At 46.9% G+C, this 25,868-nt stretch overlaps 1 protein-coding gene and 1 pseudogene across 2 annotated transcripts; both read right to left on the reverse strand.

Annotated features, from left to right (window-relative positions):
• Window positions 1-14,979: 14,979 nt before the first annotated feature.
• Window positions 14,980-19,752, reverse strand: LOC136497103 (E3 ubiquitin-protein ligase WAV3-like; annotated as a pseudogene).
• A 486-nt stretch (window positions 19,753-20,238) lies between these two features.
• LOC136496533 (E3 ubiquitin-protein ligase WAV3-like) lies at window positions 20,239-25,222 on the reverse strand. Of its 2 annotated transcripts, none has more exons than XM_066492232.1 (2): window positions 24,582-25,222; window positions 20,239-22,603 (listed from the first exon to the last, which is right to left on the reverse strand). In XM_066492232.1, the coding sequence occupies exons 1-2, from the start codon at window positions 24,816-24,818 to the stop codon at window positions 20,756-20,758; spliced, it is 2,085 nt and encodes a 694-aa protein (XP_066348329.1). In that variant the 5' UTR covers window positions 24,819-25,222; the 3' UTR covers window positions 20,239-20,755. The 2 variants fall into 2 exon arrangements, with proteins under 2 accessions (XP_066348329.1, XP_066348328.1); XM_066492231.1 differs by having other exon boundaries at window positions 20,241-22,606; window positions 24,582-25,220.
• Window positions 25,223-25,868: the final 646 nt, after the last annotated feature.

Consider the following 25,868-nt stretch of genomic DNA (forward strand, 5'->3'; position numbering starts at 1 on the left):
GGATCGAGGCCAAGCCTCGAGAGGTTCAGTTTGTCTGTTGATCTTCATCAGCGTCAGTTCATCATCTTGTCAGTTCAGATGGCTCACACCAAGAACGTTGGTGGTGGCCTAGGTGATGATGATCAGAGGCCCCCGCCTCGCCAACCAGCCGGATCGAAGGGCAAGTCAACCAAGCAGGTGACATCCAAGAAGCGCAAGTACCCTGACGCAGAGACAGCGAGAGCAGCAGCTGTTGCAGAGGCCGCAGAGCGTGTCGAGAGAGGCGGTGCCCACAGCGGAGTTATCATTGCAGATCAGCCGGTTTCACCAGCAGTCAGAGCTACGATTGAGGAGGTTGAGCGTCATCACGGTAGTCCTAGCTGGGACTGCCATGTTTGCAGGCCAATGGGTTGCCATTGAGGAGGGTCAGTCAGCAGAGCAGGAGCCAGTTCAGCAGACTTAGGAGGGCGAGCGGGCACAACAGACCCAGGAGGCCTGAGGAGACAGAGCCTGGCACTCCTAGCTTCGCCTCTCTGGACGAACCCGTGTACCAGTCTCGTCAGAGGCCGCCGACATAGCGGAGGGGATCACAGTCCACCACCTAGACCACAGGGTCCACCTCTAGTGGTTCACCTCGACTTGAGGGCCGCCACAGCCAGACAGGTTCAGTAGCTGCGATTTGTAGAGTTTGAGGTTTGATTTCCTCCAAGGAGAGATGAGAGAACAGCTGAGGATTTCTACACGCCACTGTAGGAAGATTTCTACAATGCTTATCTCAACAGTGGGGCAGTGTTTAGATCTCAGAGAGTCTGTCGGATAGAGTCTATTGTGGCAGCCGCTGGAGAGCACATTCGGCCTTACTTATCATATTTGCCAGGATTGACAGATTTGATTGGACGGATGGGGATATATGTACCATCTTGGGTCTGGCAGTTTTATGCTTCACTCTTCATCGATCCACATCACAGATTTATTCACTTTGCTTTTAGAGGCAAAGACTACAGAGTGACGAGTGGCAGGGCCAGAGAGATACTGAGGCTACAGGAGCAGCCTGTCAAGATGCATGAGGTTTGTTATGGACAGCAGGAACCTCCCAGGCATCCTCATGGAGGGTTGGTGCCCCCCCACAGATTTAGTGCGACATTGCTTCAAGGAGCCCTTTGGTGAGGGGTCGAGCAGGAACCCCAGTGACTTGACTCCTATAGCGAGAGTGCTAGAGGCCATTATCAGGAGGACACTACTTCCAGGTTGGGATACAGGGAGGGCCTGACTCGCTTACAGCTCTAGCTTCTCAATGCCCTGATGCAGCAGACAGTATTTGATATCTGGGATCTCCTTCTTTCAGAGATGGAGGATACAATAGCTGAGGGATTCAAGGGTCGCAGGCAGCTTCCCTATGCTCACTGGATCATGTTTCTCATCCATAGAGTAGTGCTTGATAAGCCCCCAGGTATGATGGATGAGTATACAGGTGCCACCATAGAGTTCCCAACTTACAACCTATCACAGAGGATCAGGCACAGCACTCCTCAGGCACCCAGACAGCCTAGCCATCGTCCCGACGTGCCAGAGTCCACAGCTCAGTAGGATGAGATTATCAGAGGGATTGCAGCCACTGAGAAGGAGGAGCTAGAGGCACATCAGGATGTGAGCGAGTATAGTGACAGCTCTGACGATGACTACCAGCCTATTCCTCAGATGCCTCCACGCAGACACGATGCAGAGGCCGGTAGCTCTAGTTCTGCTCCACCTGCTCCGCAGATATACCCCGCTCTCATTGCTATTCTTGAGCGGATGCAATAGACACAGGATAGATAGGCACAGGAGACAGCTGCTACTTTTGCCCAGTTTTAGACTCGATAGGACGAGTTCTAGAGGCAGCAGCAGGCCATGCAGCAGTAGCAGCAGCAGATGCATTAGTAGCAGATACTCTTGCAGCAGCAGCTTATGGGTTTCATGCAGCATGTAGTGATAGCTCTTGGGGCCCCACAGCCATAGCTTTCGCCCTAGCTTGCTCCGCCTGCCACCACTTCGACGACTCCAGCAGTATAGCCCAGTGGGCTCTAGAGTCAGGGACAGCCTCCAGCTCAGTTTACTTCACCTCTTGTACAGGTGTCCCAGTGGTTAGCCTCACCCATGGTAGCCCCGAAGTTCACTCCACTTCAGACAGGCTTCACACCTAGAGCAGTCTTCCTCGCTATTTGTGCCTGACACGTTAGTCTCTAGGAGTCTTGGAGCATCCTTCAGTGAGTTGACCGGCATGCCTACTTCACCTCATATGCATATCGTCGGTCCATCTACAGCAGCTCCAGTCGCAGTGACTACTCAGAGGCTCCCCTCGTCTATCGCCTCATCAGATCCTACGATAGACATACTAGCAGCTTCACAGGCAGCACCAGCCCCAGCTCAGACCTCGACCACTTCAGCGACACTTCCTACCATAGAGGGTCAGTCAGTTCAGAGCTCAGGGTCAGATGATGATGGTGCCCAGTTCCAGCTTGCCCCATGTTCTTTAGCGCCCGGCTCGTCCGCTGTAGCCCCACCGACCGACCCCTAGGTTTTGGTGTTTGACGCCAAAGGGGGAGAGGGTTTGAGTATGTAGACTCAGGGGGAGCGTCATTTAGGGGGAGCTAGTTATATAGTAGTAGCTTATTATATACATTTGGAGTTTTATTTGTGTGATACACTATTATTTTTGCATTCATGTATTTACTTTCATGCATATTATTCTATCTATGTGATAGTGCTATCTATGTGATTGTGATATATGACATGTGTGCTTTCTACTATGCATGATTTAAATGTCATATCAATTGTGTCATGCTCATTTGCCTTTGCTTCCGCGTTTATACTCCGATGCAAATGAGCTTTGTTAGTCGTACTCATGCTTAATTCACATCTTTTGAGTACATTGAGTTGGCTTGGGTCATATAAGCTTACCTAACTCTTTTGTTCTTATCGACAAAAGCTTATATGAACCAAGCCCGTCAAAAACCTCACTCTTTCACATACTCGAGGTGGTATTGTCATCAATCACCAAAAAGGGGGAGATTGAAAGCATCTAGTCCCCTAGTTGGGTTTCGGTGATTAATGACAATACAAGATTACTATGACTAACGTGTGTTTTGCAGAGGTAATAAAGTTAGGTCATGGTAATGGAGATCGATTGGGCAATCGAGGTTGTCATGCCCCTACGATGGAAATCATTTCGGTTTTCAAAGGATGGACGACAAGGTTAAGGATGACTAGTTCTAAGTGTCGATTGGAGTTGGAAAGACACTTAGAGTAGTTTAGGACTTTGTTTTTTTCCTTTGGTCGTACTATTAAGGGGGGTATGGACGGGTAGCTTGACCTAGTTGAGTCTAGTGAGTTAGGTGTGGTGCACACTTATTAAAACTAGCTCTAGGTAGCTCCTATGAATGCCTAAGATCCTTTGGAGCAAACTTCATTCACAAATGATCGAGAGTTGGAAGTGAATGGAGGGTCAAATACTGACCGGACGCTGGCTCCGGTGCGACCAGATGCTGGCCGTAGGGTCCGGTCAGTTCATTTAACCGAGGAGAACAAGTCTGGTGTGACCGGACGCTGGAAGGTTAATGTGACCGGACGCTGAGGGCCAGCGTCCGGTCGACTCCAGTAAGGGTCCAGACTTGAGAAAGTGTACCGGACGCGTCCGGTCAGTGCTGACCGGACCCTGAGGGTCCAGCGTCCGGTCGAGTCCAGTAAGGGTTTTATGCGACCGGACGCGTCCAGGTCAGTGCTGACCGGACCCTGCCAGCGTCCGGTCAACTCATTACTACTGGTTCGCGGGTTGAACTGACCGGAGCGTCCGGTCAACACGATCGGAGCATCCGGTCACCCCGCAGAAGCTCATAACGGTTCGTTTTTTAGGCTGCCTTATAAATAGAAGCTCCACTCGTGTGTGGAGTTACTTTTGCTCATTCCATCAGCTGAGAAACACGTTTGTGAGTGCCAAGAAGAGTAAGGTCCTAGTGAGGTGTTTGTGATTTGAGAATCCAAGAGTGAAACCTCATTAGTGAATCAAGAGTAGACAAGTGTGCATCCATCTTCTCATTAGGCTTCGCGTGGTCAAGTGAGAGTTCGTGCTTGTTACTCTTGGTGATCGCCATCACCTAGATGGCTTGGTGGTGATTGGGAGCTTGGTGATCACCCGGCGGAGTTTGTGGGTGACCCAACTCAAGTTGTGAGCGGCTTTGGGTGATTCGCCGCGACGGAGTGTCGAAGAATCCACCCGTAGAGAGCACTTGATCCTTGCGCGGATCAAGGGGGAGCTACACCCTTGCGCGGGTGCTCCAACGAGGACTAGTGGAGAGTGGTGACTCTCCGATACCTCGGCAAAACATCGCCGCGTTCCTCTCTCCATTTACTTTGAGCATTTACTTTAAGTATTTACTTTGAGCAATTAAATACTTGTCTTTACATTCATAGAATTGCTATGCTAGAGTAAGTTTAGAACATAGGTTGTAAGTCTTTTGTGCGTTAATTTGATAGAAACACTTTTCTAGGCACAAGGGGTTAATTGGGCTATCCGTAGGATTTGATTATTGCAAGAGAATTTAGAATTAGTCCAATTCACCCCCCTCTTGGGCATCTTGATCCTTTCAAGAGGAGTGAGCCTTTTAAGATTAAAGTGAGCTTTGCCAAGCTTCTCATAGGCTTCTATTAGCCTCTCATGAGTAGCATTGAGCTCATCAAAAGATTACTCAAGAATTTTGACTTTCTTGCGCAATTCTTTGCACTCCTTCCTCTTCATCTCAAAGCAAGTGTGCACTTGCTCACACATGTTTAAGAGATGCTCCTTGGTGTACGCATCATCATTATTATCACTCCTACAAGCATCACTTTCACATTCATCATCATCACTCACATCATATTTTATCTTGATAGGCTTTGCCATGAGGCATATCGATGGAGTGTCGAAGATGGAAGGCTTGGTGTTGATGGCGATGCTTGCTAGTGCTTTCTTGATGGATTTATTATCATCATCACTAGAGCCATCACTATTCGAAGAGCCATCACTATCCTAAGTGACCACATAGCCTCCACCCTTCTTTTGGAAGGTCATCTTCTTCTCCTCCTTCTTGTGCTTCTTCTTCTCATCCTCATCATTGTCACTATTGTAGGGACAATTTGCTACAACATGATTGGGGCTCTTGCAATTATAGCATCTTCCCACATATTCTTTAATCTTGGTGTGATCTCTTCTCTTTCTTGCACCATATCCCTTCTTCATGAATTTTTTCATCTTGCGCACAAGGAGAGCCATAGCTTCATCATCGGTGTCACTAAGATCTTCATCATCACTTGATTCTTTCTTGGACTTGCCTTTATTCTTGGATGATGAGCTAGCCTTGAATGCTACACTCTTCTTCTTCTTCTTGTCTTCATCTTCCTTCTTGTCATCCTTGTCAACCCCTCTCTTTCCACATGGTATGTCTCTTATGTCATGATATCACCTAATACTTGGTTAGGGGTGATCTCCTTCAATCCTTCTCTTATGATAAGCAATCTCAACATCTCAAATCTTGGAGTAAGCACATCAAGAACCGATGAGACACATCATCATCATTGATCTTCTAACCCAAGGCCTTCAAATTATTCACAATCACTTGCAATTGATGGAACATCTCTGGAATGCTCTCATCTTCCTTCATCTTAAAGCTTGTCAACTTGTCCTTGTGAATATACAACTTGGCACACTTCACCGTCGGTGGGCTCTCATATGTTTCCTCCAATCTCTTCCACACCTCATTAGCTCTATCACAATCCTTGATTTACTCGAACACCTTGAAATCAATGTCATTGTATATGGTGTTGAAAGCCATTGTATTGCATTGCTTGTTGGCCTTGTCTTGGTTGGTGAGATTGTCGGGATCAATGATAGCAAAGTCACTCTCGGTCACATCCCACACTTAATCATTGATTGAACCAAGATATGTCTTCATCTTTCTCTTCCAATAATCATAGCATGTGCCATCAAAAAATTATGGTTTGTCCCCCACATGGTTGAACGTAACTTGAGCCATAATTTAACACCGAGGTTATTAAGCCTTCAATCAAACGATGACCACGGCTCTGATACCACTTGAAAGGTCCTAATATGGCTAGAGGAGGGTGAATAGCCTATTTAAAAATCTACAAGATCACTAGAGCAATTTGATTAGTATGATAAATAGCGAAATACAAACTTGTTCTAGCTCTACAAGGGTTACAAGCCATCTATTCAATAATTCTAGTTACTACAATCACTAGGCACATAATTAGCTAAGTCACTACTCACTAAGAGCCCTCATACTTGCTACACTAAAGAGCTCCACTAGATGATCTTAAGCTACAAAGCAAGCTCTTAATTCTAGCTACACTAAAGAGCTTGCTACAACTAGTTTGCGGGAATGTAAATGAGTGAGTAGGGTGATTATACCTGCCGTGTGTGATACTTCATGCATTCACGTTTACTCTCATGCATTTTATTATATGTGATATATGTGTGAGACTTATGTGACATGTGTGCTCTCTACCTTGATATATATGTCATGTCACTTGATTATGCTCATTTGCTTTGCTTCTACGTTTTACTTCCGATACAAATGAGCTTTACTTTGTGTACTTATGCTTATTTCATACCTTGTTAGTACATTGTGTTGGCTTGGATCATATAAGCATGCATAACCCTCCTTTGTTTCTATTGTCAATTGCTTATATGAACCAAGCATGTTGAAAACCTCACTCATCTTTTATACATACTCGAGGTTGTGTTGCCATCAATCACCAAAAAGGAGGAGATTGAAAACATCTAGTTTTCTAGTTGGGTTTCGGTGATTAATGGCGAAATAAGATTACTGTGACTAACATGTGTTTTGTAGAGGAAACTTGAGTTAGGTTATGGTAATGGTGATTGATTGGGCAATTATGGTTTTCATGCCCCTATCGATGTAAATCACTTTGGTTTTCAAAGGATGGACGATAAGGTTAAGGACGGACTAGTTCTAAGTGTCATTTGGCATTGGAGAGACACTTAGAGTAGTTTATAACTTTATTTCTTTTCCTTTGGCCATAATATTAAGGGGGTATGAACTAGTAGCTTGATCTAGATGAGTCTAATGGTTTAGGTGTGGTGCACACTTGTCAAACTTAGCACTAGGTAGCTCAAGAACAGCCTATAGATCAGTTGAAGTCGATGTCGCTCACAAAGTTGGTAAAATTTAAGGTGAATGGAGACTTGGATGATGACCGGACGCTGGATCGGACTCACAGATGCCGTGTCCGGTCAGTATTAGCTCGTGGTGCTAGGGTTTGCTTTTCGACTGAACGCTGAGGACATTGTGACCTGATGCACTAGAGGTAGCATCCGGTCAACAATAGTAAGCATCTAGAGAAGGAAATTTTTTAACCGGACGCGTCTGATGGGTGGCGATCGGACGCTAGTCAGAGTCCGGTCTTTGATAACTGGGCTGGTGTTATGTAGCCGTTGGCCACTGACCAGACGCATCCGATCACTTTGACCTGAGCGTCTGATCACCCCGAAATATGCTAAGTTAGACCCCAACGAGTATGTTTTGAAGTGGGGAGTATAAATACCTCTCCTACTCGTCCAACTTAGCACTCTTGTCCATATGTTCAGCTGAGAAACACCTTTGGAGTGTAAGGGAGAGCAAGAGCCTAGTGGGGTGATTGAGATTTGATAATCCAAGATTAAGGACCTCATTTGTGCATATGGAGTAGCAAGTGTGCATCCACCCTTCTTATTAAGCTTGTCTTGATCAAATGAGAGCATGTGCTTGTTACTCTTGGTGATCACCATCACCTAGACGGCTTGGTGGTGATTGGAAACTTGGTGATCATCCGGCGGAGCTTGTGGATGGCCCAAGTCATGGTGTGAGTAGTTGTGGACGATTCACCATGACGGAGTGTCAAAGAATCAGCCCGTAGAGAGCAATTGATCCTTATGTGGATCAAGGGGGCGCTACACCCTTGCGTGGGTGCTCCAACGAGGACTAGTGGGGAGTGGCGACTCTCCAATACCTCGAAAAAACATCGACGCGTTCCTCTTTCTCTCTTTACTTTGAGCATTTACATTTGAGCAATTCAATTCATGTCTCTATATTCCTAGAATTGCCATGCTAGAGTAAGATTGAAACCTAGGGTGCAAAACTCTTATGCGATAGAACAATAGAAACACTTCTAGGCATAAGGGGGTGAAATGGGCTAAGTGTAGGGTTTAATTATTGCAAGAAATTTAGAATTAGCCCAATTCACCCACCCTCTTAGGCATCTTGATTCTTTCAACCTTCATGGTAAGGAGTACCATGGTAGCTTGATGTTCCACGAAAATGTTGAAATCCTAGTTGAACCCCCAAAAGGATTGAAATGATGTGGATAATGGGACTAAATGGGTCTATATGGGGGTGGTCGAAATGAGGTGGAGGGAAATTTGGATATTGCTGGTTGTAGCCACTTTGTGATCCTTGAAATTCTGGGCTTGAGGTTGAAGAGTTCAACAAATTTGTGAAGCCACCAGTAGAAGATGGGTCCATGCTTGTGTTCTCTCAAATGGAGAGGAGAGTTTATTTGTATATCTATTTGTGTTTTGTGAAATGGGGAGGGAGCAAAGTGTATTTTGTGGAGTTACTCGTGCAGGTTCATATATAGAGCAATGAACAACGGCTAGCTAGTTGGGTTGAGTAACGGTTGGCAGGTTGGCCGTTGTTGTACTGTATCAAAATATTTGTTTATTATCCATGAATCGGCTCAATATTTTGAATCGGTTCCTGAAATCTTCCATGAGTCGGTGATACTCCAATGGTGATGAGTCGACTCATGGGCTGCCACCTCAACCCATGAGTCGGTTCTCCATAGGCCACTGGAGAAGCCCTTATATACCAGCACAAGCAGTAGCCCTGGAGTCCCTGACACAACAATTTTGGAGAAGAAAAACTACGAGAAACCATGGCCGCTACGTCGTCGCACGCAGTCGTTGTTTGTTCCCCCTCAAGACATGTCAGCAGCCAGCATCGAGAGTCGAACCCCGTCCACCGAAAAACATGCAGGCTGGTTTGTCTGCTTTCTGTCGTCGCGGCCATGATAACTAGCGGCGTCCTCCTAGGTGTTTTCCTGAGTCGCGAGTTCCCAACGGGTGACCCTGTGTACTCGGTGGCCATCACGGGCGTCGTGGGCCTGGACCCGGCGCGGGACCTCTCGGCGGCGGGCGACACGCTCTCCTCGGCGTTCAACCTCATGCTCCACATCGACAACACGCGCAACTCCCAATACCGCGCATGCGTCCCGGGCCTCTCGACCGCGGTGGTGTCGTACGGGGACGCGGTCCTAGCCAACTGCATCGTGCCGCCCCTGTGCGCCGAGGAGAAGCGCGAGAGCGAGCGCGTGGTGGCCAGGGCGTGAGGCGACGCCGTGGCGGTGCCACAGTTCCTGCGAGACCAGATGGCCGGCGAGCTGGCCGCGGGGGAGGTGTCGGTGGATGTCAAGGTGACCATGCCGAGGTACTCTGCACTGGGGACGCGCGGCGACGCGGTGCTCTCCTGCAAGGCCAAGATCGGAGTCGGAGCAGCATCGTCGCCGCCCTGTCGGCAGGATTACGTCAAAACAAGCGACGACGACCAGAGCAAGAGGGAGGAGTATCCACCACTGTCGACGAAATATTGTCGGTAGTCTACCGAGAGGTATGCTCACGGTAGTAGATGAATCGGTTGAGGTACGCGTAATAGGAGCCAAATGGTGACACAAGCGCAAAGACAAGCGATTTCGACGTAATACCCTACGTTACATGTCTTTGGTGGATTGTATTGAATATGTGATGCCTTCGAGGGGGGTTCCTACCCGCCTTATATAGTCTGGAGGGTAGGGTTATAGGTCGGTTTAGGTCTAGATCTATTCGGTTATATGGTAAGTATTTACAAAGAATACGATATCTATCATATCCGAACAGATCTTCCTTTATCGCCAAGATGTCTTCTCATTGTCTTGTGGTGCACGCCAACCAGAGCCGAGCACCGTAGGCCTTGATCTTATAGGCTGAACCTTCCCTAGTGGTGCGGCTCATGTCTATTACCGTGGATACCTGGGGTTATACCCCCATAACCACCGGTTATATTCACGTGGCCGCCCATTTATTTGTATACATGAATAGAGTTTACCTTGTATATACACTACATAAATATAAAGAGGTTGAATACTAGTTCCTTGCGAGTGAATGTATAGATATAAGTATTGTACAAACTACAAAGATTAGTGTGTACGGAGGTTGGAACGCCTCCGTGCTAAGCAACCGGTTGGGATTTTCGACTCTCGGCCTCACATATACAAGAATCGGATGTTCCGGTACGCACTGGATTTGCGCTGGACATGGGCTGGGTTCGGACTAACCGGTCCTAGACGTTACCCAGGTAGAAAATAATTAAGAAAATGTTCAATTGCTGCTTTGAGATCCGTGTAATTTTTAAAATGAGATGTACCGGAGCGGCTCTCATATATGTTTTTGGCAGTGGCGGAGCCACCGGCATACCCTGTGAGACAGGCGAGCCTAATAATACATGTATATACGTAATAATGTATACGTATATGTATTTGTAAAAAAAGAAAAGAAAAAACTTACCTTATCAGTGGATCACGCTTACACAATCACGGGACACAGCCACACTGGAGGCCCATCTGACGCGGCCCACCGCCCACACAGCAAGTCCAGACTTCCAATACGGCAATAGGTACATCACGACGTTTCCTTTCCCGAATTTTCTAATCCAACGGAGGGAGAGAACACTGCAGATAGAACACGCAGTGACGCCCTGGTGCGATGATGGCATGACGGTGACGCCCTGGTGCCCTGCCGCTCTCCGGCCTGGACGCTGGATCGGAGTCCGAGGTTCGCCGTGTGCCCCTTTTTGATTCGCTATTTTATACGTACGGTCTGCAGTTTGGCTCTTTGTCTTCCCCACATCGAAGAGTATATATATCACCTGTTCGCTAATGCTGAAATTTGGCTTATGCTGATTCTTATGCTAAAATGTTGCGAGAGAAAAACATTATTCCATGACTGAAAAATAGTTCTGAATAAGCTCAAGCGAACAGGACGATATTATTGAAGGTCCATTTAAATCTTCTGCCCGTGATTTTTCGAAAAGAAAGATCTATTTTCCGAAAAGAAAGATTTATTGAAGGTCCATTCAAATCTTCTGCCGGTGATTTTCCGAAAAGAAAGATTTTAGGTAAAGATCGGCAATTCAATTGTCTAGTCTTGTGGATGGTTTCAACTTAATCCTTAAATTTAAACCTTATCATGATACTTAGTGCATATATAACAAATTATGTTGCAAATTCTATGATTGTTACCGAATTGTATATGATTTTTTTTTGTGAGCATACCCTAGAACAAAATCCTAGATTTGCCACTGGTTCTTTGTTTATATATATGTCATTTGTTAGAAAAAATATCGAGCAATACGTGTGTCGGTGTTTTCAGACCACCGACGAGTAAATTTGTATCTGCGCGTCTGGCTCGGATGGTGTGCTTAGAGGACACAAGGTTTATATTGGTTCGGGCAGAAAGTCCATACGTCAAGTTTGTCACTGCTGCTCGTGTTACTAGCACTGAAAGTTTGTAGTAGGGGTTACAAACAGGCGAGAGAGAGAAATGATCCCAAGTCTCTGGTGGAAGAAGTGAACGGATGCTGAGAGCTCGATCGCTGCTCAGCCGTGTATTCGTGTCGTGCTTTTGTGCGGATCTGGATCCATCGGTCCTCTTCATGGGGCGCCATGCTTTTCTTTTTATAGGCTAAGAGAAAGCATGTGTTACAGCGGAGAAAAAGGAAAAAAACTAGAGAGAGGAAGGCTTCCAGTATCGTCGGGTTCTTCTTCTCCTTCATGCGGGTCCCGCCGACTCTGTAGATGTCAACAGGGACGGCTCCATGTCGTGGCCCTGTCCGTCACTGGCGCCATGTGCAGGCGCCATCTGTCGGTCATGGCGCTCCATTCCGTCCTGACGGACGTCGTGGTGAACTGACGTGTCCCGTCAGCGTTCGTACGAGGGCTAGGCAGAACAGCACCGGTACGCCCGATGCTGTTCTTAATGTGAATCCTCATGTATGACCTGTCATGGCCACGGGTTACATCGAGTCATACCGGTCTTTTCCTTGGTGTCAGAGTTTTAACCTAAGCCCATACGTTTGGACCTGGAGTGGTTGCCGGCGGTATGGGTACCCGTCGAGCGAGACAGAGCTCGATCGAGGCGGAGCCCGCGGCCTCGGGGTCGGGCAAGGCGGAGATCGCGGCCTCGGGTCGGGCGAGGCGGAGCCCGCACCCAAGGGGTCGGGCGAGACGGAGATCGTGGCCTCGAGGTCGTGTGAGACGGAGCCCGCCCCCAGAGGTCGGGCGAGGCGAAACCCACGCATCTGGATCGGTTGGAGCTATAGTCACGCTCTTGACTGCTCGGATAAATAAATGTTGATGACCATTATCTTCTCCTCTTTGAATACCTTAGTATTGGTCCCCGACAACGTGTCATAGTCACCACTGCGAGACACATGTACGTATAAGTATTAGGAACGAACAGTTCTATGACTTGAAGTCAGGATAAATTTCTGCCAAAAGCCGAAATAAACACTTAATCATGGAAAGTCTTGTTCTTGCCTGAAGTTGTCCATGCTGGGGCAGCAGAACTACCAAATAACAGCACCGCAGCTTGCAGTTCTTGCACCTACATATATATGCGAACGAATCGAACCACGGTAGACGGCACAGCAAACAGGGATCAGGACGTGCCATCGTCGTCGTCTAGTCGTCCTTCGATCTCCGCCATGTCTGCGGCCCAACGGGAGCACATAATCCAATCCCCGACGCGCCTGCCTCTGAAGGGGAAATAACCGGTGGTGTCCCGGATGATCCGGCGGACGAACCGTCCATAGGAGAACCCAAGGCGACGGTGCTCGTCGTGGCCGTTCTGGTCGTCGTCGCAGTCTTCGTCTTCATAACGCTTGCAGTACTAGACGGACCTCCCACGGCTTACTCGGCGGCCATCACCGGCGCCAGCGCCGCATCCAGCAAGGCGTCGCCGTTCAACCTCACCGTCCACATCAAGAACCCAAGCAGGCTGTCCGCGTACTGCGTCTCGAGTGGCACGACGGTGCCACCATCGGCGCGGGCATCTTGCCGATGTTCTGCGCCGGCAAGAGAGACGAGAACGAGGTCGTCGTGCCCGTGTGGGGCGCGGACGTGACGCTGCCCTTGGCCCTGCAGAGACGTGGGGCCGTGGTGGACGTGGTGATCCAGATGCCGCGTGGGAACGGCCCGCATTTGCTTGCTTGCAGTGTCAGGGTAGGACACGGTCTGTCACCGTGCACATCGGATTATTGATCGGCACGGGACTCTCTGGTCTCTAATAATGTTAACTTGTTATAAGTTGTCCCGTGCAGACTAGCTGGGGATACATTCCGGACCTGTGTGTTGTGTTTATTAGTCAGATTAACGTACATGAGCAAGTATGATGATCAATACAAAATCTGTATTTTGGATAAAAATATTTTCTTAATTTTGGTCTTTGTATATAACTTCGTACACACGCGAAAAGTTTCCAATATACTTCAATCTGTTTCCGTTCTCTCATCCGGCATGGGAGGCTGCTGCTGACCTGACCTACGCGCCCCGTCGCTCCCTCGCTTCGCATGCAAGGCGGCGGCCGGCGGCGAGCGAATGCAACCAGAACTGGAGAAGGTATCTTCGTATAGGTAGTTGAGGTCTTCGGCAGGGATCAACGAGCGCACGCCGTGGTCGTGCACTCGTGCAGTGCTGCTCTGCCTCCTCTCTTTGGTGGTCGCCGTCGTGGCGGATAACCTTCTCGCCGCGGTGGGCGGAGGCTAGAATAGCGGCCTCTCGACGCCTCCCCAAGCGCCACCCCGATCTCCCGTAGGCATGTGCTCAATGCCACCGTCCACAACTGCGACCCGGAACGAGAAGGTTCGGGGTCGACGATGCCTGCATGTGCAGGCACTCGAACGCGAGCACGCAGCACGCAGCCGTGCAGTATAGGAGGGCGCGTGTCGTCCTGAGGGGCGGGACCGGCTTGCCGCGGAGTCGCCAGGCACGGGCGTTGCCACCCGGGCGCACAGGCGCGGGCACCGTCGTCGATGGGCAGGCACACCGTCGGTCAGGATCAACCACAACAGCATATGTGCAGAGCAGATCGACTGCAAAAATAGCGCTTGCGAAGAAACGCAACCAACAGGAGGGCGCAGAAACGCAACCAACAGGAAGGTGAAACTTAAACGACGAACTCGTTCTAGATGGTTCTTACCGGATTGTTGAATTCTCTCAGAAGATGTTCTTTGCCTTCAATTGGGAAGAACGTTCAGAAAAATTTTGCAGCAATTGTGTTGCAGAAAAAGAATGAGTACATGTCCACTTGCGTCGGATCCATGCTAGGGCCTCCGATTCTTTCTTCGTTCTTCGCCTCCTGTGTTGCTTTTCTCGAACGGTGATGGTACAGAGGCATACGACATGTCTCTGTTGTTCTCCTTCCTCTGGATCTTAGAGCTGATAATACGTTAGAAGTGAATGTAAATGAACAAGAGTTTTTGGAAGAACTGTTAATTCCATTGATCTCTTGATATATATATATATATATATATATATATATATATATATATATATATATATATATATGTGAAGGATGTGTCGAAGGGATACAACTACGTTGATCTCTTGATATATATACATGTGAAGGGATGTGTCGAAGGGATATAACTGTTCCCAAAGGATATGCCCTTTGGGACTAAAAGTAACTGTCTAATCCTATCCACTTAATTCTGTGCTTGATGGATGAGATCACTCGTGAAGAGATGCATGTTCGTCTGTAGACGCCCGTTCGCGTACATGTTTCTACATGCTGGTGCCATTCTAAGCAAAGTTTGGCTAAATTTTACTTGCGAAGTTACTCATGCTTTCATGTCATATTCATGCGAAATTCCTGCCTGCAAATTACAGTAATTTACCTTAAATTACCATCACTGATTAAGGCAGCATACATACAAGAACTTAATTATATTGAGAGCACACTGACACGAATCTGGGAAGGAGAAACAGAGGGTACGCATTTGGGTTTCCATTCTTCGTACCAGTCCAATTTGCACGCATCACCAAAGATCAATTGAAATTATTCATGACTTAAATTCCATGATTCGAGGAAATTAAATGGAATGGGCCCGTTGACAGATTTTAAGAACCAAACTATTTACATTTCCATCCTTTTTCCCCCACATATCATCACATTGGGGGAATATAGTCTAGCTATCACAATAAAGCACTTCCCGCACCTCAATTTCCGCGGTATTACCTCACTAGGACTCAAATAAACTTATCAGCGAAAGAATAACTAGGCACTACTAAAGCGCCAGCAATCATGCTAAGACTAATGAAAGCTAAGATTAAACTTTCGCCATCATCCGAACATGACACTGCCGAGATGATGGTGATTTACCTTCCCTGGACTTGTGGCCTTCGGCCCTGAGGCAGAGAGCTGAAATTCTGGGAATGCTCCAGCATCTGAACCATGGATGGCGTTTGATATGAGTGAACAAGAGTGGTGCTATCTGTAGAGTCTCCGCGCGCTGTTGCTCTCTGCCATGAATGAGAGCTCAATCCAGACAGCATATATGCCCTCCCTGAAGCCTCATAAAGTTGGCGGTTCGCCATCCTCTCCTGAATCTCTCTTAGCTCTGCGTCAAGGGCCATGCATAGACGGTCCCCATTCTGTCTTGCAACCGACTGTGATACTGCCCTCCGGCAGTCCTCAAGAATAGTGACGGCCTCAGAGAGAGCACCCCTCTCGGCAGCAGCCCATGCAGACTCGATAGAATTGGCAGCTCGTATACGGTTCCTCTCTCGGTCAACTTCAATAGAAACCGGTACAGATACAGTGGATGTTGGCCTGTTGATCTTTACCTCGTCACCTTGAATCTTGATAGTCTCATTGGTCACAGGATCTTTGTAAGCACAAGCAACTCTTAACAGTGAAGTCTGTTCACAAGATTTTGGAATGGTCACTGACAACAAAATGTCTTTCTCCTCATCAGCATATAAGTGAGCAATATCAACAGATCCATTTCGTCCATCTCTTGCTACCTTACTTGGATAGCTGCCACATTTAATGGAACAAAGTTGAACACCAGGATCAACGCACTCCATACTGAGATGCATCTCCTGAACAGCAACACTAAGAAGCCCACCAATACATTGAGCAAACGCATCTTGCATCACACCTTCATCCTCAATAAAAGAAAAGGTGCCACCAGAAGCTTCAGAAATCGAATGCAGTGTATCTGAATCATGGTCTGCTCCAAATCCAAAAGTGTGCAGGGGTACCATATGGAGTTCATTTAGAATAGAAGATGGAACAAGTGACCTACAACCTGCTGATGTGCCTTGGAAATTTGGGGAAATGTTGTAGGTATCTTGACCATCTGACAGAAGAATGATACTGCATACAGAATTCTTATAGTTGCGGTCCTCAATTACCTTCATAGCTTTCTTTAGCGCATCAGCAATGTTCGTACCACCAACAGCGCCAAGTGAGCTGATTGCCTGCAAGGCCTTCTGCCTACCATGATGTGACATCCGTTGGAGGGGGAACAGTCTTCGAGCAGTAGATGAAAAGGCAATGACTGAAAGGCGGTCAGATGGCCGAAGGTGCTGAATAACAAAGCCCATTGCTTGCTTCAGGAGTGCCAATTTTGTGCCTGCCATACTGCCACTAACATCGAGGACAGTAACAAGATCAATAGGAACTCGTCTTGACGACCTCATAGAGCTTTCATTGACCAAACTGCCTGTGACGTCATCTGAGCTAGAAGTGGGGGCCTTCACATGGATCAGAATGTCAAATCCATCTAGACATGATGACTGTGAAACAGCTTGGAATTCTGGGTATGAGCTGATCTCAGCAGTTTTCCTAGATCCAGAATTAAAATTGTCAAAAGCCTCTATGCACTGCAAAGGTTCATCATCATTGTAGTCTACTGGCTCAGAAGTATGTAATCGACGGACCTCTCGCCGCCGGTTTGAAACTTGCCGGTGAAGAGCCAAATGAGGATCTTGTTGGGGTGATCGAATATGGTCACCTCCAACTCTTCCACGAGGACTAGTAGAAGATAGTGAGTGATAGGGTATCTCTTTCCATTTCGCTCGACAAACTGGGCAGACATAGTTTCCATGTTTTACATTAGACGAGATACACTGAAAATGGAACATGTGAGAACACTCTGCCGTGAAAAGGGCTTGTCCAGTGGCCAGATCTCATGCTAGCAAAGCATATTGCACATTTCCCCTGCTGAAGGACAAACCAAAGAAAAAAAATATAAGCATAATTGCTTTGAATTATACTAAATACTACTACTACTACTTTGAATAGCATGTATTAACACGTGCACATGAACAGATACTTTTAAATTATACTACCTAATTATCTGCCTGACCTGGTTTAGAGCTAGACCAGTACAGATCTTTACTACACTGCATAAGCCTCTAATAAAATTTTATTCATCCAACCTCAACTCCGAAATAACACGAGTACCTTGAACCTTCATTTATGTGGCCCTAAATGTCATTTTTGGAGTTCACGTTTAGGTGCATGTGCACCATTGCCCCAATGTAAATTATTTTCTAAATAACAAATATGTACATACATTTTTTAATAATATCTTTGGTATTAAGTCCAAGCACCATAGCAGCTCTAATAGTCAAATATCATCTTATACGTTCAAGATAAGCAGATAGCAAACAATCAACATCACGATGTAGCAATGGCAGGGCAGCAGAACATTGAAACTAGCACTTCCTTTTGGCATGTGTCCACTGAAATCAATTGAGGATTTGAGGTAATGCATCAGTCGTTGTCTATTGTCAGCACAAAAAAGTAAGGATGAGATATTATACCGAGAAACCTTGCATTGAGATAAATTGATATTCCCATACCAAGCACACCTTTGACCAGTAGTTAAACACTTGCCATCAACATCAAGCCAGCAAAGGAGCACAAATAACCATACACGTGTTGTAATACTGATTTAGTTCATCATTCATTTTATGGATACTGTACTCGTCAAGTTATCATCACAACAAGTTTGAACACAATAAATCCTGATTTTAGTTATTGAATTTGGTCACAGCTACTTAGGCCTGTGAAGTAGAAGGTTTATCCTTCAAAAATTCAACTTAATACCTAATACTTCCTCTTTACTGTTTTTACTCTTTTGTACCAAGTTGTTGCATGCATGGAACCCATGAATGTAAAGGTAGTGAGGCAATCCATGTGAAGTTACTTGTCAAATTGGTACCATTGAGGCAAAAAAGGCCACATAAAAATAGAAAGTAGCAGTCAGCAATCAGCTGGCCAATTTGCGCCCACTATAATGGATAGCAGCTGTCAAGTTGGAGAACATCTGCCGTAAAGAAAGAAAGCTGGTGGTAGGAGGAAAAAGTGGGGTTTGCTACACGTGACCACCTCGGGCTGGTGATGAGCGACAAGCAAGCTTTTTTCCTTTCCTTATCAAGAAGGAGAGCAAGTGAAGTACTGACACGATGGATGGGATAGGGAAGCGGCTTGCGTTAAGCAGTTATCTAAGGAAAGCCATTGACTAAAAAAGTGATGTCAGAGGATACCGAGCAGAGCACAGCTGGCACAACATCTCCTATGAATCTCTCAACATGAATGACATTATTTGAGCGACGAAGCATTGACTAACGGAGACATTAGAGAATACAGAACGAACAACAGCTGGCACGCAAGGTCCTGTGAATCTCTAGGATTGAACTTATGTCAAGAAAATACAGGAATTGAAATTTTTCTTCTTCGTTTTGGACAGTAATTGGGTGATTGTCTTTCTGACGGGAGAGAATAAAATGGGGGGCAAAACAGTAATGCAAAATGATGTAGTATGATTGATAAGCTTATTAGAAGCGCACAAGCACAACCAGCGAGCGTAACTACTCATGCCGAAGAAGCGCACAAAGTCTCCACGCAAAAATCTAAAACAGCTAGTGAAACACAATTTTCGCACAGAGAATGCATCCTATCCGCGCTAACAACACGGAGATCGCCAGTAAAAATACCCAACACACGGAGGGTGCGTTATACTACCAAAAGCATGCATTTGAATTCCCAAATATAACGCAGGGCAGAAATTACCACCACGCCCAAATCCCCGATCAAACCAAGCATTGAAACCGGGGGCGTTTCTCTTTTATCGATTGAAACCCCCAATCCCAATTCAGAAAAACTCAGAAACGCTCATATCTCGATCTCACCTTGGAGGAGTGCGAGGAGGAGGACCTGCCCCCGGACTTGGACTGGCGGAGCGCACCCACCGGCGTGCTCGGCCCCGACTCGTCCGCCGCCGCCGCCACAACCGCCACCGCGGCGTCCCGCCGACAACCGCCCGCGCCCGGCGGCGCCCGACGGACGTTTCCACCTCCCGCCGCGGACGCGTGCACGCCGAGGCGGAGGCCCATCGCCTTCCTGACCTTCCTCCACGCGGCCTCCATCACTGCAAAGCACAAACCAAATCGCCTCCTCCCAGCCAACCGGCTCGCAGACTCCGATCCGTGGGGCTCTTACACCGCCACCCCGCCTACGGGTTATACGACGACCTGCCGATAGGAGTGCGGGGACGGGGAGAGGGAGCGGCGGCGGGTTTTGGAGGGGAGCAGAGCCGGCATGGGAGGTGGTGGAGCTGTGGAGGCGGAGCGTTTGGGGTGCGGGACTGCCGGTGTCGGCTCGTGATGTCTCTGTTGTTCTCCTTCCTCTGGATCTTAGAGCTGATAATACGTTAGAAGTGAATGTAAATGAACAAGATTTTTTGGAAGAACTGTTAATTCCATTGATCTCTTGATATATATATATATATATATATATATATATATATATATATATATATATATATATATATGTGAAGGATGTGTCGAAGGGATACAACTACGTTGATCTCTTGATATATATACATGTGAAGGGATGTGTCGAAGGGATATAACTGTTCCCAAAGGATATGCCCTTTGGGACTAAAAGTAACTGTCTAATCCTATCCATTAATTCTGTGCTTGATGGATGAGATCACTCGTGAAGAGATGCATGTTCGTCTGTAGACGCCCGTTCGCGTACATGTTTCTACATGCTGGTGCCATTCTAAGCAAAGTTTGGCTAAATTTTACTTGCGAAGTTACTCATGCTTTCATGTCATATTCATGCGAAATTCCTGCCTGCAAATTACAGTAATTTACCTTAAATTACCATCACTGATTAAGGCAGCATACATACAAGAACTTAATTATATTGAGAGCACACTGACACGAATCTGGGAAGGAGAAACAGAGGGTACGCATTTGGGTTTCCATTCTTCGTACCAGTCCAATTTGCACGCATCACCAAAGATCAATTGAAATTATTCATGACTTAAATTCCATGATTCGAGGAAATTAAATGGAATGGGCCCGTTGACAGATTTTAAGAACCAAACTATTTACATTTCCATCCTTTTTCCCCCACATATCATCACATTGGGGGAATATAGTCTAGCTATCACAATAAAGCACTTCCCGCACCTCAATTTCCGCGGTATTACCTCACTAGGACTCAAATAAACTTATCAGCGAAAGAATAACTAGGCACTACTAAAGCGCCAGCAATCATGCTAAGACTAATGAAAGCTAAGATTAAACTTTCGCCATCATCCGAACATGACACTGCCGAGATGATGGTGATTTACCTTCCCTGGACTTGTGGCCTTCGGCCCTGAGGCAGAGAGCTGAAATTCTGGGAATGCTCCAGCATCTGAACCATGGATGGCGTTTGATATGAGTGAACAAGAGTGGTGCTATCTGTAGAGTCTCCGCGCGCTGTTGCTCTCTGCCATGAATGAGAGCTCAATCCAGACAGCATATATGCCCTCCCTGAAGCCTCATAAAGTTGGCGGTTCGCCATCCTCTCCTGAATCTCTCTTAGCTCTGCGTCAAGGGCCATGCATAGACGGTCCCCATTCTGTCTTGCAACCGACTGTGATACTGCCCTCCGGCAGTCCTCAAGAATAGTGACGGCCTCAGAGAGAGCACCCCTCTCGGCAGCAGCCCATGCAGACTCGATAGAATTGGCAGCTCGTATACGGTTCCTCTCTCGGTCAACTTCAATAGAAACCGGTACAGATACAGTGGATGTTGGCCTGTTGATCTTTACCTCGTCACCTTGAATCTTGATAGTCTCATTGGTCACAGGATCTTTGTAAGCACAAGCAACTCTTAACAGTGAAGTCTGTTCACAAGATTTTGGAATGGTCACTGACAACAAAATGTCTTTCTCCTCATCAGCATATAAGTGAGCAATATCAACAGATCCATTTCGTCCATCTCTTGCTACCTTACTTGGATAGCTGCCACATTTAATGGAACAAAGTTGAACACCAGGATCAACGCACTCCATACTGAGATGCATCTCCTGAACAGCAACACTAAGAAGCCCACCAATACATTGAGCAAACGCATCTTGCATCACACCTTCATCCTCAATAAAAGAAAAGGTGCCACCAGAAGCTTCAGAAATCGAATGCAGTGTATCTGAATCATGGTCTGCTCCAAATCCAAAAGTGTGCAGGGGTACCATATGGAGTTCATTTAGAATAGAAGATGGAACAAGTGACCTACAACCTGCTGATGTGCCTTGGAAATTTGGGGAAATGTTGTAGGTATCTTGACCATCTGACAGAAGAATGATACTGCATACAGAATTCTTATAGTTGCGGTCCTCAATTACCTTCATAGCTTTCTTTAGCGCATCAGCAATGTTCGTACCACCAACAGCGCCAAGTGAGCTGATTGCCTGCAAGGCCTTCTGCCTACCATGATGTGACATCCGTTGGAGGGGGAACAGTCTTCGAGCAGTAGATGAAAAGGCAATGACTGAAAGGCGGTCAGATGGCCGAAGGTGCTGAATAACAAAGCCCATTGCTTGCTTCAGGAGTGCCAATTTTGTGCCTGCCATACTGCCACTAACATCGAGGACAGTAACAAGATCAATAGGAACTCGTCTTGACGACCTCATAGAGCTTTCATTGACCAAACTGCCTGTGACGTCATCTGAGCTAGAAGTGGGGGCCTTCACATGGATCAGAATGTCAAATCCATCTAGACATGATGACTGTGAAACAGCTTGGAATTCTGGGTATGAGCTGATCTCAGCAGTTTTCCTAGATCCAGAATTAAAATTGTCAAAAGCCTCTATGCACTGCAAAGGTTCATCATCATTGTAGTCTACTGGCTCAGAAGTATGTAACCGACGGACCTCTCGCCGCCGGTTTGAAACTTGCCGGTGAAGAGCCAAATGAGGATCTTGTTGGGGTGATCGAATATGGTCACCTCCAACTCTTCCACGAGGACTAGTAGAAGATAGTGAGCGATAGGGTATCTCTTTCCATTTCGCTCGACAAACTGGGCAGACATAGTTTCCATGTTTTACATTAGACGAGATACACTGAAAATGGAACATGTGAGAACACTCTGCCGTGAAAAGGGCTTGTCCATGGCCAGATCTCATGCTAGCAAAGCATATTGCACATTTCCCCTGCTGAAGGACAAACCAAAGAAAAAAAATATAAGCATAATTGCTTTGAATTATACTACTACTACTACTACTACTTTGAATAGCATGTATTAACACGTGCACATGAACAGATACTTTTAAATTATACTACCTAATTATCTGCCTGACCTGGTTTAGAGCTAGACCAGTACAGATCTTTACTACACTGCATAAGCCTCTAATAAAATTTTATTCATCCAACCTCAACTCCGAAATAACACGAGTACCTTGAACCTTCATTTATGTGGCCCTAAATGTCATTTTTGGAGTTCACGTTTAGGTGCATGTGCACCATTGCCCCAATGTAAATTATTTTCTAAATAACAAATATGTACATACATTTTTTAATAATATCTTTGGTATTAAGTCCAAGCACCATAGCAGCTCTAATAGTCAAATATCATCTTATACGTTCAAGATAAGCAGATAGCAAACAATCAACATCACGATGTAGCAATGGCAGGGCAGCAGAACATTGAAACTAGCACTTCCTTTTGGCATGTGTCCACTGAAATCAATTGAGGATTTGAGGTAATGCATCAGTCGTTGTCTATTGTCAGCACAAAAAAGTAAGGATGAGATATTATACCGAGAAACCTTGCATTGAGATAAATTGATATTCCCATACCAAGCACACCTTTGACCAGTAGTTAAACACTTGCCATCAACATCAAGCCAGCAAAGGAGCACAAATAACCATACACGTGTTGTAATACTGATTTAGTTCATCATTCATTTTATGGATACTGTACTCGTCAAGTTATCATCACAACAAGTTTGAACACAATAAATCCTGATTTTAGTTATTGAATTTGGTCACAGCTACTTAGGCCTGTGAAGTAGAAGGTTTATCCTTCAAAAATTCAACTTAATACCTAATACTTCCTCTTTACTGTTTTTACTCTTTTGTACCAAGTTGTTGCATGCATGGAACCCATGAATGTAAAGGTAGTGAGGCAATCCATGTGAAGTTACTTGTCAAATTGGTACCATTGAGGCAAAAAAGGCCACATAAAAATAGAAAGTAGCAGTCAGCAATCAGCTGGCCAATTTGCGCCCACTATAATGGATAGCAGCTGTCAAGTTGGAGAACATCTGCCGTAAAGAAAGAAAGCTGGTGGTAGGAGGAAAAAGTGGGGTTTGCTACACGTGACCACCTCGGGCTGGTGATGAGCGACAAGCAAGCTTTTTTCCTTTCCTTATCAAGAAGGAGAGCAAGTGAAGTACTGACACGATGGATGGGATAGGGAAGCGGCTTGCGTTAAGCAGTTATCTAAGGAAAGCCATTGACTAAAAAAGTGATGTCAGAGGATACCGAGCAGAGCACAGCTGGCACAACATCTCCTATGAATCTCTCAACATGAATGACATTATTTGAGCGACGAAGCATTGACTAACGGAGACATTAGAGAATACAGAACGAACAACAGCTGGCACGCAAGGTCCTGTGAATCTCTAGGATTGAACTTATGTCAAGAAAATACAGGAATTGAAATTTTTCTTCTTCGTTTTGGACAGTAATTGGGTGATTGTCTTTCTGACGGGAGAGAATAAAATGGGGGGCAAAACAGTAATGCAAAATGATGTAGTATGATTGATAAGCTTATTAGAAGCGCACAAGCACAACCAGCGAGCGTAACTACTCATGCCGAAGAAGCGCACAAAGTCTCCACGCAAAAATCTAAAACAGCTAGTGAAACACAATTTTCGCACAGAGAATGCATCCTATCCGCGCTAACAACACGGAGATCGCCAGTAAAAACACCCAACACACGGAGGGTGCGTTATACTACCAAAAGCATGCATTTGAATTCCCAAATATAACGCAGGGCAGAAATTACCACCACGCCCAAATCCCCGATCAAACCAAGCATTGAAACCGGGGGCGTTTCTCTTTTATCGATTGAAACCCCCAATCCCAATTCAGAAAAACTCAGAAACGCTCATATCTCGATCTCACCTTGGAGGAGTGCGAGGAGGAGGACCTGCCCCCGGACTTGGACTGGCGGAGCGCACCCACCGGCGTGCTCGGCCCCGACTCGTCCGCCGCCGCCGCCACAACCGCCACCGCGGCGTCCCGCCGACAACCGCCCGCGCCCGGCGGCGCCCGACGGACGTTTCCACCTCCCGCCGCGGACGCGTGCACGCCGAGGCGGAGGCCCATCGCCTTCCTGACCTTCCTCCACGCGGCCTCCATCACTGCAAAGCACAAACCAAATCGCCTCCTCCCAGCCAACCGGCTCGCAGACTCCGATCCGTGGGGCTCTTACACCGCCACCCCGCCTACGGGTTATACGACGACTGCCGATAGGAGTGCGGGGACGGGGAGAGGGAGCGGCGGCGGGTTTTGGAGGGGAGCAGAGCCGGCATGGGAGGTGGTGGAGCTGTGGAGGTGGAGCGTTTGGGGCGCGGGACTGCCGGTGCGGCTCGTGTTTTGGTTTGACTCGTCTCTCTCGTAGCCGCGGGAGGGAGAAAGCGTACAAGTAGTAGTAAAGTAACGGAACCAGCTGGGTGTTTGAATTATGAGACGTGTTGTTAGCGTGAAGAAGGGTTGGTTGATTGGTTGGCGGTGCCGTCGGCGGTGATGGGCCCGCCTAGCTGGAAACCATAGGCCTCTTTTAGCTATCCTGGCTGGGCCGGTGATTTTTTTCCCTCCCCGGCCTAACAACCCTCGCTTCAATCAGAATCCAAATCCTTGGTATTTTATTAAAACTTTAGTGTACAAAGTTGGTAAAACAGCCAGCGTGATATATAACCTACAGGCAAGGTTGCTTGTGCTCTGATGGCCAAATGGAGATTTTCTTGCCAGGTTTGTACGACCGAGGAAATAGAAAACTAAGCAAGCCAGTGCATTGTACACTCGTGGAAGCAACAGCATGTATCTCTGGTCAGAATATGCCGAAAACTTAGTCCCGCTGCTGATGAAATACGCCGAATAGATAAGCGCGGCAGGTCGGCACTCGCGATCTCTTGTCATCTGCCACGGAACGGATACTCAGTTCTCAACTACGTATACTCAGGCGGAACGCCGGAGTGAACGAGATTTATATGTTTCCTGTCTGTCGTCGCGCCGGTGGTTGGGATGCCCTGCGCTGCGCACCTGCAAGTTGCCTCGTCGCCGATATTATACGGGTACATCAGTAGTTCAGTACCTGTAGGTGAGCGAAGCGTGTCCATCGGTGATCGGTGCAACCCAGGAGCCATTGGACTGTCTTCTTCCCGCTTGCTCAGCCAGAGCCAGCACAGG

Source organism: Miscanthus floridulus, chromosome 12 (genome assembly GCF_019320115.1).
Source record: "Miscanthus floridulus cultivar M001 chromosome 12, ASM1932011v1, whole genome shotgun sequence".
Lineage (NCBI taxonomy): Eukaryota > Viridiplantae > Streptophyta > Magnoliopsida > Poales > Poaceae > Miscanthus > Miscanthus floridulus.